The sequence below is a fragment of the Strix uralensis genome, chromosome 8 (assembly GCF_047716275.1).
Source record: "Strix uralensis isolate ZFMK-TIS-50842 chromosome 8, bStrUra1, whole genome shotgun sequence".
Taxonomy (NCBI): Eukaryota; Metazoa; Chordata; class Aves; order Strigiformes; family Strigidae; genus Strix; species Strix uralensis.
Window position 1 is genome coordinate 1,565,698 of NC_133979.1, and position 19,201 is coordinate 1,584,898.

Genomic DNA, 19,201 nt, shown 5'->3' on the forward strand with positions numbered 1-19,201 from the left:
GGACATTATATCAACCTTTTTGCAGAGTGTCCAGTACAGCTTTGAGCCTCACGAGCTTTCACTGCCTATCAGAACTTACTGATACACAATGATTTGTGTAGCAAAGATTTGCCCTTTTGTGATTCATGTAACCAACTTTTAATACCTTCCATGAATATCACATAAATCTAAAGACACTGCAAGAAGTACAGCACGGTAAGCCAAACCTGAGCTTTCAGTTGCTACAGCTGTAATAGTTCACAAATTTGGATATATATTTCCCCGAATGACATACCAACAACTAAATTTTTATAGAAATTATTGCTATAAAATAGGTGCGGGAGTAGTAAAGCACTGGCTGTGCAGGTTAGAGATTGCTTCTATTCCAGAGACCTCACTGTACTATCATATTTCCAGACAAGTCTCAATGAAGCCTTCTAGGCTTTAATTTTGGAAGCCTCAGAAAAGCCCTGGCTTAAGAAACCTACTTCTGATCAGTTTGTTGAGAAGGGTTTTTGCACTGCGAGTGAAGGCACAGTGTCTGAGTGCAACTCAGCTCAGGGATGCCCCACGCCCAGCGTTTCGTGCTGACAGTGCAGAATTGGTGTGAATGGTGTAACCACGTGTTCAGTCACACCACACACAATCCTTACTGAGGCTGACCTCTTGTTTCTTCTGCATGAATACCACTGCTGGTGCAAGGGGGACAATGAAAACTCTAGTGCTATAGTCACAGAAGGCAGCCAGCGACCACATATGCTGAAATATTTACAAATACCAGTTTATATAGAATTTCAGAAGTCAAATATGTAGAGGAAGAGGCATCCTACAAAAATATCAATGCTAAAGGTATGTTCTGCTAGAAAGGGACATGTGTGGGGTGGACCAATATAAGGCATCACCTATTTCCACACCTGGAGACAGGTTTGCATTGGCCTCGATCGTACAATAAATTGCAGATTTCATTTAGCAATAAGCTCAAGACACACAGCAATACAAGACAGAATTTTGTACCAGTGATCATGTAACAGCTGACAAAATAATAGCTAAAGGGCATCATTAGTGCTTTTCATAGTAAGATCACTTAGATGATACTTTCGCATTTTGATGTATAAACCTATGGAATTGTCATGACTTTTTCATTTATGCTACTTCAATATTTTAAGAAATCTTCACATATATGAGGCTTACAGCCATTTTCTTTCCAGCTTCAAGTACTGGCTGTTGCTATGGAAACAGACGTATTCCCCCAAATACTTCTATTTCTTCTACTTTTGCTGCTCTAATCATTTAAATTGCAAGTGATTCATACAGAAAAATATCTTTGTTCTTTTCCTTGGAAAATACGATACATTTCATCTTCTTACCACTTACGCCACTGAAAGTCCACAGAAGTAATAGTGTTGCTCCAAATTTAAATGTTATAAGCTGGGTGTTAAGAACACATTTTGAAATGATTTTATAATTCAGTACATCTTTGTCTTATTTTTTATTTTAAAAAAACCACATTCTGCAAACCGGAAATGGAAAACATATTTTACTTAATATTGAAAATCATGAGACTTATACTCACTTTCCAATTGCATTTGGCAGAATTGTAAGCTGATTGTCATCTACTTTTAAAGTTGTAAGCCTTTTCAACAGTCCTACAAAACAGGTAAGGAAGAAGTAATAGAAAAATATTTCACAATAATCTTCTTTACTTTCTGTAATCTCCCGTATCCTTAAACAATGATTTCTAACACTGAATAACTCTGATCTAGATTTTAGAAACCATATAGGACAGTACATAGCCACATTTTTGTCCCATTGAAAATATGTTTCACCAAAATGAAGCACTGATTAAATGTTAAACTGAACTGCAAGTGTATTTCTCAAGTCTTGAAAAAACTGTAAAAAAGAAAATAGTCTCCTATCCGTGTAGGAAGAGTAGTATTTCTACTTATCTATTCATGTTTCAATCAAATTCAGGTCCTGTTGCCTTAATTAAAAGGTGCTCAGGTCATAACAGGACATCAGGAGAATTACTGAAGTAAATGCCACATTTATAAAGCTTCACAATATGTAGGTATAGACAGAAAACCAGAACCAATCCTGAATGCATTTGTATATGCAGTTAATTCTTATAATTAAGAGAATTATTATAAATCTAAGTGTAAGAAGATGCACAGCTGGGTAACATTTACGAAGAAGGGAATGAAACTTCTGCTTTACCAGTGCATAACATCAAAAAACAATAAAAAATAAAGACAGAAAAAATGGGAAAACTATTGCACTACAGTGCTAGAAACAGCTTGAAACAGATTTCTATGTTCTGGAAGTTATTTTTTTCCCTGAAAGATTTCTGGATAGACTGAAATAGCATTTTTTAAATGGTTATTTGTAATTAACACTGGGAATAATATAAATTAATCACTAATATAGAGAAAAATGTTAACGTGCCATAATACGAAGGCTGAAGCAAATGAAAAGTATAATTAAAAGGCATACTAGAAACACTGCTCATTTCAATTGCAGAACGTTTTTGTTGGAAATTTTTTCAAAATCAACATGTTCCAAGAAACATCTAGATTCCAACAAAATTTTCTTTTAAGATGAAAAAGTTCCACCAAAATGGATTTCAGCAAGCCCTCATCTGAAAATGCAGTATTAAAATGACTCTTTTTGCCTTACTCCTATTAAATCTATTACCAGTTAATAATAGGAATTTGGAAATGAGAACTGAATATATCTTCATTGCAAGAATGTGTAATTCAGAATGTAAACATTTATTCCTTTTGTACAGGAGCTAAATGCCCTCTAAAAATCAATCTGCATGTGCATATCAGAAAATCACATAAAGCAAAAATTCTAGAATTTATGGTGAGATGTAAAAGACCAAAATGGAAAACAGCTGTAAAATACATCTAGTAACATTTGTGTAGCACAGTATTATTAATTAGCAATACATTTTGGAATCTTGACTAAGTTGATTTAAAATTGGGGAACTGAACAGTTCCATGTTCAAAGGGACACACTAGGAAAGTGAAAAAGTTGATGACAATACAGTGGGCTCATTGGCTGGAAACCATACAGGAGAGGAAAGACCTCAACTATTTCCAAAGAAAATATAAAGAATCTAGACTGAAAAGAAATACCCAGATGTATAGAGCTATTATGAAGTCTCATAATTATCGAAAAAATATATAAATGAAGTGCTCAACTGTAAAAGATTACAAGAAATCCTGAGCTTTTCTCACCTATGGAGTCTGGCAGTTGCTGCAACATATTGGATGACAACAGGAGATCTTCAAGTCCTTCACATCCTGATATGTCCAAATCAACAGTTTCTATCCTGTTTTTTGACACATCCAGGTACACGAGCTGTTTTAACTTCCCTATAGACTTAATAGCATGTTACAAAGTGTTACTTGAACAGATACACACCGCCTGCCAGTTTCTCAGTTTAATTAAAGACAAACAATAGTAATACAGGCTTACATTCAGTTATCTCAGCGTCCTTTTTACAAGAGTTATTTCACTGAAGCAGTATCAGTGGTGGTCTAACAGCCTTCCTGTTCAGGTGACTGCAAAAGGAACTGTACCAAACTAAACCACACATACCAAACTAATTAATGTGTTCCAGATTCATTAAATCTGCTCAAAGTTGAAGTTCTCAGTCACACTGCTCTATTATTTCTTCATCTGGACACAGATCCAAGGGACATTTACTCACAATTTACTCAGCAGCCCTGAAGATCACTGAGGCTAGACGTGCAGGTAAAGCTTTTCTGTGTCAAAACTGAATTTTATAAAACCTAAAATTAGACTTTAGATATTCATAGTTCAATTATGAGCTTTAACCCCAATAGTACACTTTTGTGCGTACAGTGTTTAACTGCAGCTGTAACATCAATGAGCAACGTGACAGGAATTCTTCCCTCATCTTTTTGAAAATCTGTGGAGCATGTCAGAGTTTGAATCCTGTGAAGCAACCTGCTTCTTGATCCATTATCACAAGACAGTCGCTGCATTCTAGATGTGAAACTTAACCAAGAAAATCAACAACAAAGATGCTGCTGTTTTCCATAAACGAAAACCTCCAGGTGAAAGAGCAAAGCAGCGTCACTGGTGAGTCTAGAGCAGGTGCTGGATCCATGACCCCGTGGCAGAGCAGCCCCAGCAGGGAGGGTTGCACAGCAGGAGCGAGACAAGGCAGCACAACACTGTTACTGAGAGCTACCGTGGGGCTCCAGCACTCTGCATCCACAGAAATACTTTGTGATACACAGGAATTACCTCCTTGGTAACAAACAAGTTAAATGAGGAATATCAAATTTTGTTTCAAACCAGATGAATAAACATTCATGGCCTCTGAGGGAACTTCCTTTATGGATTTTGGGAAAGCCATGGGAATCACTCGTGAAGTGTATGGATTCTATAAATGCTCATGGGAGTGGGTTTTTTAGTTATCTACATACACTTTTAGTGGTTATTTACTGTACACATGAAAAAGGAAAATAATTTTAGATCGCTTCATCTACAGGTACTTTCAAAACAATATGATTATAGCTTGCTTTTTTATCTCTTACCTTGCTGAGATCTGCTCTCTGCTTCCAAGAAAGCAGTTTTGTTATCTTTAATCACATCCGAGTTGTTGTATAAAGGGAAAAATCTCCCCTTCACCCCAACCTTTGCTATTCTACCCATATTAATAGTTGAATACAATCTTTGTTTCTAGCACAGACTACTTTTCAAAAAAATGAATTATTAACATTGGAAACCTGGCAAATCCCTAAATCTTAAAATCAATTACCAGTTGGTATTTCCTTTCTATTTTTAAAAGTTCAAATTTAAAGCTAATACTAACTGTTTTAAACCTCTTGTTTTGGAGAAGGCTTTCATAAAACATCATCTAGAGTCTACTAGAATCAGATTCAGGAAACATGAATTATTCACAGAAAATAATTACACTCCTTGGGATTCAGTTCCATGATCTACTGAACATCTTCAACTCTAAATACCCTCTTCAGGAATTATGATAGCTCAGCAGGACTGTGTTTGGAACACATTTTAGCACTGAGTATATCAACCAATTTCATTGTGAACAGAAAAGAAACAGAATAATGGTTAAAATGTTTGTGCCCACATTCTTGTATATCTGATATTTGATCTACTCAGTCACACTGCAGCAACAATACTACAATATTTCTGTTCCTATCTCCATCTGGTTTCAGTATCACAGAGTGGTTTCAACATCAGCTTTTCTTTTCACTAACCGATGACTCAAAAAGTGGATATTTGAAGAGTGACTGAGAATGAACATTTTCTGTGCAAATACCCTGCTTAACACAAAATAAAAAATTATTGTAATCTATTTAAGACAAAATCCATCATTGTTCAATGCAAATAATTGAATTTTGATTAACAGATGTTCAAAGCTGACAGAGAAAGTACTACTCCTCTTACCACCTAGACATGGTTGTGCTAGATAGATCTAGTTCTGCATTTTCCCTGCAGCACTATTGTGTGAAACAGGATCTGTCACCTGTGGGATAAAATGCTGATGATGGGGATCCCTTCGCAATCAGTGGAGGTATCCAGTCATAATCAATGGAGGTATTTTAGAGTGATAATCTCAAATAATTTATGGCAATAAAAACTGAGAATCAAAGTTCTACTGTGGGGTAGCAACAACTCAGAAACAGCACTAATATACAACCATAACCCTAATGTTTAGATTATAAAGTATTTTTTATTCCATTTCTAAATGGAGTGCTTTCTAGAGAAATACACCTTCATTCCACTGCCTCAGATTTGCTTTTAGTATAGTTGAATCTATACATACCATCTGTTATTTTTAAGTTTATTTAGATTACTTAATATTTCCTCTTCCTTTCTAAAACTCATGGGTTTTTATCAAACTGCTAGTTAATGCATGGTGACCGAGAAGACAATAGGAAACAATTTCCCCTCACCATGAAAACTACACAAGGATTAAATAAAACAGGCCCATCCCCACTATCACGTAATAACACAACATTTGAAAGATTTTCACATGAATGGCTATGCCGAGACTTGTATTTCTTGACAATAATTAACGACTATATGAGCTAGGAATATGTGCTCATTCAAGGAAATGCACATGCATTTACTTACTGCAAGGTAAATAGTTCACTATATCACACAATAATTTAATTACATAAAATAAATGTTCATACCCCAGGTAGTATTTGCAAAGAATTATTATCCATCCACAACTCCTTTAGATTCTGTATTTGTTCGAGAACCTCAGGCTGAAAAAAAAAAAGGTATTATGGACAGTTAATTAAATCTGTATGTTTTTATTTAAATATAAATCAATATTTTCTTTAAAAAAAAAGATTCCCTCTTCACCTTCCTTTTTTTTGTCCTTTTATAACCCACATCAGATTCTCAGCTAGTTAATGACATGGACAGGATGCTCATTTCATTTAATTTAACCACCATGGCTCTTTGTCAAAACTTGAAAAATTTAAGAACCCTTTGGAAAAGAAAAACTTCTTAGAAGTTCTGTTCTAAACAGTCTACTGGCAGTACACAATTTCTGAACACGGCAAGTAAGAGAAGTGAGAATTGTGAAGCTTCAGAAACAATGCACTGAAAAGAAAGACCAAATCTCATCTTGCAGCACATGTGAAACTCTGCCTTTTGCATGATTTATAGTCTTAAAAATAGCTTAACAGAGGCATATTGCTGAACACTTTCCTGGATATACTGCATTTATGTACGATTTAATGTCTGCAATTGTCATACTCAGGAGTTAAAATAGCGGTATGCGATGATAAAGCCTTAAAATTACAATATTAAACTTTAATCTAAGATGTTCTATTCTTTTCAACACTATAGGATATTAGTGAGAGCAACTGAAAAAGGCAATTCCCCAAATCACTTTTCATTCATTACAGCTGTGAAAATCAAGAGTTATCAGGTCACAAATATTTCCATGTTTCAGCCTAAGCAGTATTTTTCTTTTTCATGAAACACTGTTTTCACAGGTAAAACAAGCTTTTCAATTTACCTTAGCTCTCTAAAGTTGTAGAGATTTTTTTCAAAGTCTGCCAGAAACTGGTATTAAATATTTCATTTGGTTGTGACTAAATCAGGTTCTAGCACTTTAAAAGACTGTAATGCTATTTCACTGGAATGATTCAACACAGCTAGAAACAAATGTATCTGCCTAGTGTCACAGGACCTTAGGAGAGATCTCCTAATTATCTCCTGTGCTCTAGGTTCCTTGGAAATCTGTAATTCCCATGAGAAATACAGTTTCCCAGTTGCCCAGGTCACATGGTACGTTATGGGAGAGGCTCCCAATGCATCACCACATAAGAACGAACCCGCTAATCTGGAGAGCTCAACTCTCAGTTTGCCATGTTGTCACATAATGTGTTTCTATTAAAAAACGATTAGGCAATATTTTAAAGATAATTTATTTTGCCTTGGCTAATTCTATTGAAATTTCCTGTTTCTTCAATGGTTTAAACCACTCTAATTTCCAGGCTAAATTGATTAATGGTCATTTTATACTATTTGCTCCTGTGATGATTAATGTTTCTTTATTCCTCCAGAGTGTTCACTGACTAAGGTTATTATAGATAATCATCATTTCCCCTCTCAACTTTAATTTTCTTTCAAATTCCTCTCATTAGACAGACACCCTTCTCAAAGCAACAGACTACTCCTATGTTGTACATATTACAGTTTGATTTGAAATTTCTTGAGCATGGATTATGGCACAGCATTATGGTATACCATAACCCAGATGAGTTCTAACTAATGCTTTGATAAGTGGTATTAAAAATTTATTTGTCTCTGTTAGAAATGCTTCTGTTGACACATTTTTGAAGAACATTTTCATTTTCCATGTAAACTGACACAATTAAATTAGAATAGAATATAATAGACCAGGCTATTTCAGTTGGAAGAGAGCTACAAGGATCACCCAGTCCAACTGCCTGACCACCCAGGGCTGACCAAAACTGAAAGGGTATCATTAAGGGCACTGTCCAAATGCCTCTAAAACACTGACAGGCTGGGAGCATCGACCACCTCTCCAGGAAGCCTGTCCCAGGGTTTGACCACCCTCTCAGTAAAGAAATGCTTCTTAGTGACCAGTCTGAAGACGGACATTAATCTTTTATCAAAGTATATTACATTTTATCCTCTTTCCTCTTCCTTTTCTCCCTACCTTTAACTACTTTCTTTCAAAATTTCATCTAAAGCCTTGCTGCTGACAGCAGACTCCTGAAACTCTGGGAGGAACTACACCAGCCTTCCTCCTCTTTCCAGCCAGAGGCACTGCAATTGCTGATTATCATTTGTCCGGTGCCATTTTTGACACTTCAAAGATAGAAGATTCCAGATCCTTGATCCATACCTTGTGATTTCATGCTCCGGTCTTCCAGAAACCTGTGACACAAATTACTTATTCCTTTCCTTGATTACATTAAGTCACTTGAATATGGCTGCTATTTAGGAAGTGCCAACTTCTATTTTAGGAGCACATACCTATCTCATGATTTGTATAATCTTGCTTCCAGAAAATGAATGAGCAGAATTACTTCAGCTACCTTTACTCTGCACCCCATGCCTCTTGCTCCAGTTTGTCTGTACAAAGAGCACAGAGTCCTGCAGTGCAAAGGGAGGGGCTTCAATAGTCCAGCGACGGACTGTCAAAGAAATTAAGCTCTTCCACACCAGCACAGTCCCAGTAGTGTTTTTCTCCAACGAGAAGGAAGTTTCTATTGAAACCCAAATCAGATTTTCAGAATCCATGAAAATAGGACTTTTTGATCCTTTTTTCCAGGTGATCTTGATTTAAACCAGTACCACTTTTCCTATGACATTTCTGCAGATTCATGCTGTTCCCTTGTCTCTTGGTCCATTTTGCTTCTGACATTTGATTCTAGTTCACACATTTTTTGGACCAGCTTTCTGAAAAACGAGTCAACTCAGGGAGTCTGGTCCTAAGAGCGGTATGGGGCCACTGGACTCCTGATTTACCAGTCTTAGGGGACCATATGCTACAGTGCAAAAACACAGAATGGTGTTGAAGTTATTTAAAAGACTATAAAACCAAACCACCCCCAACCCACCCCCAAAAAAGGACACACTCTGAATTTGGGAAGCATACACCTATATCTTTTGATCAGAATTCCAGAAACCACTTCTGAAAATTTTATTCTATTTATCTGTGCAAAAGATTTCTAGTTTTAATTAAGAGTCTGAGTTAAAAAATCACCTAGTTGCTCCTAACACAGCAGTATAAATTAGTAAACATTGAGAGGGTTATAACCATAATGGTAGAAGATAGAGCACTGCCTATAAACCAGACGTAGACTCTTTGCTACAGCTTTCTACTGCTAGGTGCCATTTCAAAAAAGTGAAATTATCTGAATTTTAATTAAAGCTACAGGAAATATCACCCCCACAAAACTGTAAGCCTTGATTCAGCAGGACTATTTTTACAGATTGTTCAATGACTCTGGAGGAAAAGGGGTTCAGCTCCCAGGGTCTAGCAGTCACTGGACAGGCTGCTGGTGGATAAAGCACACACAGACATTTATTTCACCATCAGTGCAATAGTGAGTGCCACAGTATTAATGTGATGCCCTACAAGAGCACAGGTCCTCCCGAACAGCCCTAGCACTGATAGGCCCCAAAAAAGATGAGGCTGCAGTTTTTTTAAGTTTTGCTTCTCTTAACATCTTTACAGTTGCTGCAGGATGAAGTCAGTGAGCTCTCCTTAAAAACAGGCACATTTTAAAACACAGTTTAAGCACCCTCATACTGTTTCTGAGAAGTGTCAATTCCTATAGATGTAGCAGAAACATGCCTAAAGGCAACAGCAACTTGATTATTTTCTATACTGATAGTGGAGAAAATTCCTGAAAGCTATTAAATCTCAGGGAACCCAATTCTCATCTTAGAGGGGAGTTAGGGACAGAAACTGCTTTCGAGTCCAAAATTTACTTCTAATAGCAATTTCTAATATTTGCAAGATACAATGAAAGGTATTAAGAAATCAGCACATAATTGACACAAGTATTTATATTGAGATCATCGATTCATCCCAGGTTGAGGTATTCCAGCAGAGCAACCAGCTCAGAGTGAGAATTGTCTGTGATCTTGATCTGAACTGCAGAAGCCCGACACAGATGAAGCACACTGTATTATCAACATTCACCTCACAAACTATGATCGATCTTCTGTTCTGCAAGGAAGTGTGACCATAGCATGTGGCCCCAATACAATAATGCCTTTTAAGTCAAATGCCCATGCACAGAGCATCCAAAACACACAGGCTTCCTATTAAAAAATGGTGCGTTTCTTACCAGTTCAGAGAATTCATTATTGCCCAGATCAAGTCTCTCCAGTTGAGTCAGTTTGTGCATTGACCTGTAAAAGATTAGGAGACATCTACGATGAAATTTTTATTTGCAAAATGTTAATCAAATTTTATTTAGACAAAAATAAAGTTCAAATGATACTGTTACTGCACAAAGAATTACATCACTTTGATGCTGATGCAAATTAAAACAATATATTCCATTCTGGACAATTTTATCTCTGCAATTTGTATCAGAAGTAAAACTGATTATCAAAGATGCTAAGGCTAAAAAAACATAGACCTGTTTTAACATTTAAATTATGGAAAAATCAGGTTGTGATGGGGCTAGATAGAGAACACTGCTGCATATTTATTACAAGCAAATTTTACTTTTAGATTTCTAACATAGAAAAAAATTCATAGAAATATAAATGCCATTCTTTGGTAGTGGTGAAGCTTTTTTTGCTAGATACGTTAGTAACATAAAAAAAAATATTTATATAAATAAATATTCTGCTCTCAAGTTTAAGAAGTTATATAATTAGATGTCTTTAATTAAACACACTTTGACTGACCTACTGTATTTCTTCACTTTCAGCATAATTTCAAGGAATGAATCTTAGGATCACAAATTAAGATCAGGCATCACGTGTGCTTCTGCATGTTACAGATATTAACATTCTGTACAGAGTTGTTGTTAAAATATATCTAGGCCTCTTAGGCAAATAGTTCACCACTGAATCAAATGAATAATTCCTTTTGATAGAACCTGCTGTCTTTCGTATTTAGGCTGTTATCTTTCATCTAACATTATCTGCAGTACTTTCAAACACAGAAAATTTAAGCTAGATAATGGAATCAATACCAGTGCATTTACACAACAGTTTTGGGAAGTGCAGTGCCAAGCCCTAAAGCCCTTTGATGTTACCAGTACTCTGTAACTACTGGTAATACAGGACATAGTTCTATATTACTGATTTCTTCAGTGCCTTCTGTGTCACTGTATGTCTGTTATAACCTTTACAGTTTTCTAAAATCATCTTCTAAGTGTTCATGTTTCTACTTGTTCATTACTGTCCTTTTTTTGCCCAGTTTTGCACCACCTCAGTTTCCTAACAAGTCTCTGAAACCTAGAAAATATGTTATTTCTTGCTGATCGTTTGGTGTTTTGGAAATACCTAGAAACAGTCAACAGTCTGCTTCCAGAATCATTTCACCTTTCTATGCTGACAGTCACCCCAAGGCAGATTAATTCACGTTAACTTTAACACTTTCTGATAGTTCACCTAATTCATATTCACTCAAGTTCACTGTTGTACATGGTTTCTTTATATTTTTCTTTTTCCTGTCCCACAACTATTCCATGTCTCTTTTCCAACATATTTTCCAACCTATCTGATCAATGTTCACAAATATCTTTGAGACAGGAAGGTGACAGATACTTTTTGCTTGTTTGCTAAAATGAATGGTAGCTGCCCACACGGCTCCAAAGGGGTTAGCACCTAAATTAAAATTAAGTGAAAAAGTAACAACAACTTTTTGACTACAAAGTACAAAACAAGATGTTGTAGTTTGAGCCTACAGCCTGGAGGAGTTAAGTCTGCCACTGTTGCAAAGCAATATTTATCAATATATCTATGCTCAGTCCAGATTGAGCACTTAGTTTCTCCAACAGAAACTGACTTTCTATACACTTTCCACAGACCCCTGTTTTAGTAATATAAATCTTGATTCATGCTCCCCAATTCCCAACCTACTTCTTACTGCATTTTTGGTCTTATAGTATTCATTACTTTGAATCATTCTTGCTATAAACCCAGAAGGAATAATGAAAATATTTTATCTTGTAACAGTAAGTCCTTAGTATCTGGAAGGCTAGGAGCCATTCAGGAAGCAATAAGCATTCCACCAGCGCCACAGATGAGGATGCTGAAGAAAGATAACGAAGACACCTAGACAAAGGGAAGGTTTTGCACTTTCCCTGAAATTACTCCATTTTATATTATAATCCCCATTAACATAGTAGTGAAAAATGTTTCTAACCCCTCTGGTGCTCTAACTACACTGTTCTTCTCTTTGGAAATGTCTTGCAAAAGCTGACTGAAATTTTACCCATCCAGACAAAAGCTGAGTTTACTAAAGCTGCAACACACTCGAGCCAGCTCAGTTACATTCCCTTTCTCTTTAAATAACACACGCACCCCTAAAAACGTGTGTTCCGCCTAACTTACTCTTAAAACTTTCACCATTGTGTCTTAATTGATTTGTTATTCATCTAGTTTAGACTTCTGACATTTAGATACAAATTGTAAATATCGTATACAAATTTTTAAATTAATTGAACTCAATGAAGTAAGTAATTACATTTGTAATTGAAAACTTGATGACTATGGACACTCTTATTACCATACAGAATCTCATTAATTTCAGAAGAATTCTTTGCACTAATGTGTGCGCTCCCTGCCAGTTCATGTCTGCAAGACTGGACTCAAGGTTTTCTAAAAATTCTTACACTTGCTTATCCACAATTTACTGGTTGCTGTTCTGGAAACGAAAGTATTTTTGCTTAAAACGAATCAGTTGGACCCCTCTGAAGACTAGCTGCTTGCTAACCAGTCAGGTAGTGCACACGCTCTCAGCCTGAATGACAAAGTCATGAAAAGCATTTAAATGCTACCAAAGTTCCTTTAACAAATCCTGACTGCAGGTTTCACCCCTTAGAACCACGCAAAGGTTTTACACCACAGGAAACATGTCAGCATGTGAGCGTTGAGCATTGCAAGTTTATAGTTCTTTACACCTGCAGATGTTAGAGCTTTTTCAGTTATAACATTATCAGTATACACACTCACAAGCACTATGTAGTACAGTGCCTTCACAACCGAAAAACCAGGAAAGGTGACACACATTTTTGACAGACTGTACGAAGTTTCTTTCACAGGCAGCATTCCATTCTGCGTTACAGTCAAAAAAAGCTTCTAAGGACAGTGACTCCCCATGCCCACGTTCAAGTGCTCAAAACCCCGAGCCACAAGGCCACCAGTACCTGCTACCTGGGACTAGAAACTGAACAGCAGCGTTTCTCCCTTATTGACATATACAGTTACTGTTTATACATATACATGTATTTTGAAATGTGAAACTCTGAAACTCTTCAAAGATGAAAGGAATGGTAACCTAAGTTACAATGTGTGTGTTGCATACTGTATTCTACCTTTGAACAGAAGTTCTACTGTAAGTTTTGATTTTTACTACTGTAAATTCATCATAAAAAGCAACTTTTAAACATTACTTTGTGCAATTTCTACAGTCAGATACATAGCTTCAGAGACTGTAACATTTATATGGGGGCAGATTAATTTCAGTTAGCGGGTACTATATCAAAAGATAAACCACACTGCCAAATGTACCCAGTGGAATATTACATGAGATTTTTCATTAGCTTGTGATATTTTTATCTCTTTCATGTAATTACTTATATTTTTCTTATGAAAAGATTCATTATATTTTTTATGTGGGGTCATTTTATAAAGGTGGAACAGGAAAGGTGCAATTATGAGTAATGCTCAGTTAAATATTCATTGCTTAAATGATGTAATGTAATATAATTAATGTGCTAATAAAACTTGCAGCCAAAATTTTCACATAAATCTTTATCCGTAACACATTTGGATCTATTCTTCCATTCATAAATAACTGCAAAAGTTATATGGAGAAGATCTGATTCTTGGCCATGGAAGTGGACCTCATGGTAGGTTCAGAATAAGGTGAATCTTTTTTTACATTTTTAAACGCAATAATGGAATACAGTTCTCAAAAAACTACAAATGCACAAAAACCAGCATAGAGAGATTACTGAATACTTGGAGAAAAATTAACATTGCTCACAATAGTTTTTAAAACATTCACACTCCATAGATTATAAATCACATTATACAATTCAGTGGTATTAATTACAATTCATGGTAATCACATATATTGCCCAATATAACTTGCTCACATTCTTGCATGCTTGTTTTTGCTGCCTTATTTAGAAGATACTTATCTACATACTGTAAATACTTCAAATAACCAGGAAAATGCCTTCCATTTACAGTTTCTGTCAAAATAAAATGAGTCAACTGCCATAAATCATTTTAATGAAATCACGGTATTCTCATCAAAATCCTGGTCAGCTTTCTGACAGATGGGAGATGGTGATTATGTGAAGGTTTATCCAAACCTTCAATCACAAACTTCTATCACATCTGAATTATATCCACATATCAAAAACTGTATTCATGAATAACAAAAGTATCTCTGACAGGTAAAAATTCCTGAGTGAAAAGCGATTGTGTCAGAGACACAACCAGATGTAGACAACGATAAGTACAATGGAAGAGGCAATACAGTACTGCTACGTGAGTAATGCATGCTTCTTGTGTGTCATGCTTCCACAAAGGCAGGACTGAGGAAGTTATACCAGTTACATGCCCTTATTTCCTTGTGCAACAACATACAGAATTATATTTCCATTTGAGTTTATGATAAATGGATACCATTATTTTCTGAAGAAATAAAAAGCACATAAAGGCAAGTGTGTTGCCATTACTGGGTTATCGGCTGTATTCATTTCAAATAATATTTTCTCACACTTTTGTTGTACACCGTAACCTTTATTTCAAAGTTGTTAAATTGTCACATTCAGGAGTGTCTTCCAGTTTTAGTATTTTAAACCTTGTAACATAACTTTAGATTCATTAATGAATCACTTTGGAAGTTATATTGTAAAATTAGTATTTAATAGTTTACCTGTTGCAGAGTAACTAAATCTTAACCAGGGCTAAAGTATCGCATGATAACAATCACAAAGAGCTATTTACTTACACATCACTTAAAAGGTTACAAAGAAAACTCAGTCTTAGTTTTCAGTGAATCTCAAGATAATTTACATAATTTCTAGAATATAAAACATGGCATAAAGCAAAGGACCGAAAGTATAAATTAATCCACCATAAAGTATTGAATCTATGTATTATCCAGGCTTCAAAATAACAGAGTATGTTTAAAAACTGATTTTGAGGATACAAAATATCATTACACATGGATTGAATTATGTAACTGAGAAAATAGCTAAACCAGTGTATATAACATGTATACTAATGTCTACTTCATCTTTAACTATCAAAAATAACATCCATGACAACTTTTAATTACATTGAAGAAGTTAAGGATTTTGCAGTCTGCAGTATTAACCCACAAAGCAGCAAATACAGCAGAGCCAGGGGACGGTGCCTAAAGCAATCCAGTCTGTGCAGACCAACCGGCCCCAGCAGCTCTGGGGCAGTCCTGGCAGTGTGCTGCTCTGCTGCTGTTGCAAGGTCTGGGGTTAACACACAGAGAGGTGAGGCACAGCCGACCCCCAAGGCAGCCCCCTGGCTGCCCTGGCCACACGGCTACCAGAACTACGGCGGGACACAATGCTGCTTGGGTCAAGCCCATGGGAACACCAGCCAACGTATTCACCTGGATGAAACATTCCGGACGAAGAGGCAGCTTCCATCAGCCTTTGTATACCAGAATCATTTGGTTTCATAATATAGTTTGGGAGAACTACCTCAACACAGTCTACTCGTGCTGATGCTCCCAACGCTGCCATTTCTAGGGCCCGAAAATCTGCTGCCTCCACATCCTCTGCCGTTCGAGTCACTGTACTCTCAGGCGATGGGCAAGGGCACTCTCCATTCTCAAATGCTAAGATGAGAAAAATCAATTTCAATGCCCAAAAGATGGAACTGCTGGTGCAGAAGGTGTCTAAACACAACCAATGGCACTGGAGACTTGTGCGACTTCACCTAATTCTGTATCCAGGGCCTAAAATAAAAAGCACCACAAAGACAAGAGTCCTATAGACAGAAACTGGAAATCAAGCTCTTACATGATTCAGTCATAATAAAAACACAGGGACACCCGATTTCAGGAAAAAATGTTTGCGTGCAAAAGTAAGGATTTTAAAAACACTGCCTTCCATAAAGGATCCTACATTCCCACCAGTTTTGTTTATGGTGGAAATGGATCAGATCTCTAAAATTAATCCCTTAGTTTAGGACCCAGTTATGGATCACTCAACGACTGGAAAGATTTGCTCAACTGATGGTAGAGAAAGGTGAAATCTTCACAGTTTTGACCTTTGTTCACACACAAATTTCTTTCCCAACACAGCTTTCAAATCGTTGAGGAAGGGCATTCTACATTTTGGTTCAGATCCACCTCAGTTTAACTGATTACATAAATAAACAGAACGCAGAGATAATCTCATTAGCCAGGGCAAAGCTCCTGGCAATATCAAGACTTTACAAATAAATTTTTTAATTTTTTTTTTAACTCCTTTTTCTTTTTATTTTGCATCCACTTTCTGGATTCCTCTACCTTAGTCATGGTAACTGGCTCTGCACGGTCAAAACAAGGCTAATGTGTGTTTCACTTTCTGGACTGAACTCCATGGAAGCCCGCCTTATCTGGTGCACAAATCTTCTCATGATATGCCCCATGGCCCACAAGCTGACGTTCTTTGTGGGTCCCCGTTTATGGCTTCTTGCTCCTCATGCTTTGGGAACGTGCTGCAGTGAGGAGCAGCAGCTGCTGGCAGAACAGCCTGCTGGAATCACCTGGGCAAGGACTTGTGTGCAGAGTAAGCAATGATTACCTGCCGCTCTGTAAGGCAGGAAAGGGGCTGGCATCAGTGGTGTGCCTACGAGCAAAGGATACACGTGGTACTGCCACCCAGTACCTTAAGACTGTTCTCCTGAATGTTAGAGCTATATAATGCCTCATGTATACATTCATAACCCTGAAATGTCCCATTTGGCTTACAAACCACTACCTGAAGGATCCTTTGAGATAGAAAACTGAAAATTACCACTTAATATTTGGTATTTTCTATTTCATGTTGTCTATCTCGGAAAAATCTGGAGGAATGCTATCTGGAAGATACAAGAAAGCATGTGCCCATCTGCAGGATTAAATGGCCTCAACTGAAGTACTGTCTCTTTTCCAGAAAGTAATGGGTGTTTCTTGACCTTGTATCTATCTTAAAATTCTAATTTCAATGGACACCTTAACCATGAGAAATTCATGTTTGCAAAATTTCAAAGTATATCTAGTTAAAACCATTCAAAATACAAGTGATAGCAAACATACAGCTGTTCTGTCAGTGAATTTCAGAATTATGATCCCTTGAGGGAAGTTTGAGCTTCGGCACATTAGAGTCACAGGGCAAATACACCCTAACAGTCACTAAACATTGGAGCCAAATTCCCATCTAGCAAACACACATGGCTCTGGTGAGATCAATGATTTTGCTATAAGATGTCTGCACTTGGATGAAGAAACACAATATATCAGTAACACAGGTGACACAATGACAGTAAAAATTGCTCCATGTTCTGGGACAGATACACCTGCCTACCAATCACAAACCCCAGGACACACTGCAGGTATCTACACTCAAAACCACTGAAACTGAGCAAGACTGACTGTATTGTTTACTGCCACAAAGGTCACCTCATTGTTTTTCCTTAAAAGATTAGGTATTTGGTAAATAACATACTTGACAACTTATATTTTGTTTACAGTGTAATAATACAGTGGGAAGTAAACAACTGATTTGTAAACATTGCAGTACTGATCAACTTGAACATACTATTAACATAAGATGACTAGTACTTGGGATCTGGGTCCATCATCTTGAAGACTGAGTAGATGCAGGCTCTAAGCTTTCCACTACTAAAAGTTGACTAAAAATAACCTATGTTTCATCAAGATATACAATATATTATTCAAAAGACTAAAGAATTCAGCACATGCTTTATACTCTTATGTACTAGTTTTGCATGGAATGCATGAACATAAATTAGAGAGAGACCTAGTTTTAGCCTGAAAGACTGAAAATGAAGTTTTGCCCTTGTTTTCCCATTTACTTTGCCAAAGAGCATGAAGAAGACCTAACTTAAGATGCTGAATAATTAACAGTGACAAACCAAGTTCAAACAGTGTTAATGAATATCTGATGACTAAAAGATAAATGAATCAGCTAACCCAAAAACAAGAGTAAAAGAATTTTATTCTCAACACACTTTTCTTTATCCTTTTGATTCCTATTTCTACTGAAATATGGCCTAAAGACAGTGCGAATACAAACCCAGGATTATTTCTAAAGGGAAAGCCAGAAAAATAAAAAGGGGATGTGCTAGAAAAAGACAAGGATGAATTTGAGATGAAAAAATGTCACAATTCAATAACTATCTACATATTAATTGAGGAAGAAGGATGGAAGTAGTCATAGATGGCAAGGAGCACCTCGGAAAACGAAAAAGCAGAAGGACAACCCCTGTTGTCGCACATGAAGTATCTGTGTGTAGTTAGAGCTATGCACCCTCAGAAGAATGGCTGATTCCTTCATAGGTGATCTCCAGCAGTTTTAACTGCAGAAGGACAGTTTATATGATCAGGAAGACTTTCCCTGACAGGCTCTCCACGCCGGTTGCTTTACCTCACTACCAGTAACGTGTTCGGCTGCAGCGGCTCTTTGCCAGCTGGGCTAGAGAGCACATCACCAGCACGTTAACCCCACGGGATACACGCTGCCCTTGGGAATAGTGGGAAGAGGCCAGTGTAAGACTTCTATCTCAGAGACATAGCTTTAAAAGAAAAAAAACCCAAAGCAACTGCAGGGCTATAATGCGATCTTCTTACCCAGTTATTAGAGAACTGTTAAAGGTAGGCAGAGAGATGACATCACATTAGGAAGTATGGTGAGTATGGGCAAGATTTGTTTCACAGTCCAATGACAGGGAACAAGCTGCAACACAGAGCTTGTGAGCTTTGACAGAA

The 19,201-nt window shown here is 36.8% G+C and overlaps 1 protein-coding gene across 1 annotated transcript in view; it reads right to left on the bottom strand.

Moving 5' to 3' along the window:
• LRRC7 (leucine rich repeat containing 7) overlaps window positions 1-19,201 on the bottom strand; it is a 171,732-nt gene that overhangs the window by 55,529 nt on the left and 97,002 nt on the right. The window contains exons 7-10 of the mRNA XM_074875773.1: window positions 10,335-10,398; window positions 6,180-6,254; window positions 3,219-3,363; window positions 1,553-1,625 (exon numbers count right to left, since the gene is read on the bottom strand). Coding sequence (XP_074731874.1) covers window positions 1,553-1,625; window positions 3,219-3,363; window positions 6,180-6,254; window positions 10,335-10,398 — 357 coding nt within the window. The remainder of the gene's footprint in view (window positions 1-1,552; window positions 1,626-3,218; window positions 3,364-6,179; window positions 6,255-10,334; window positions 10,399-19,201) is intronic.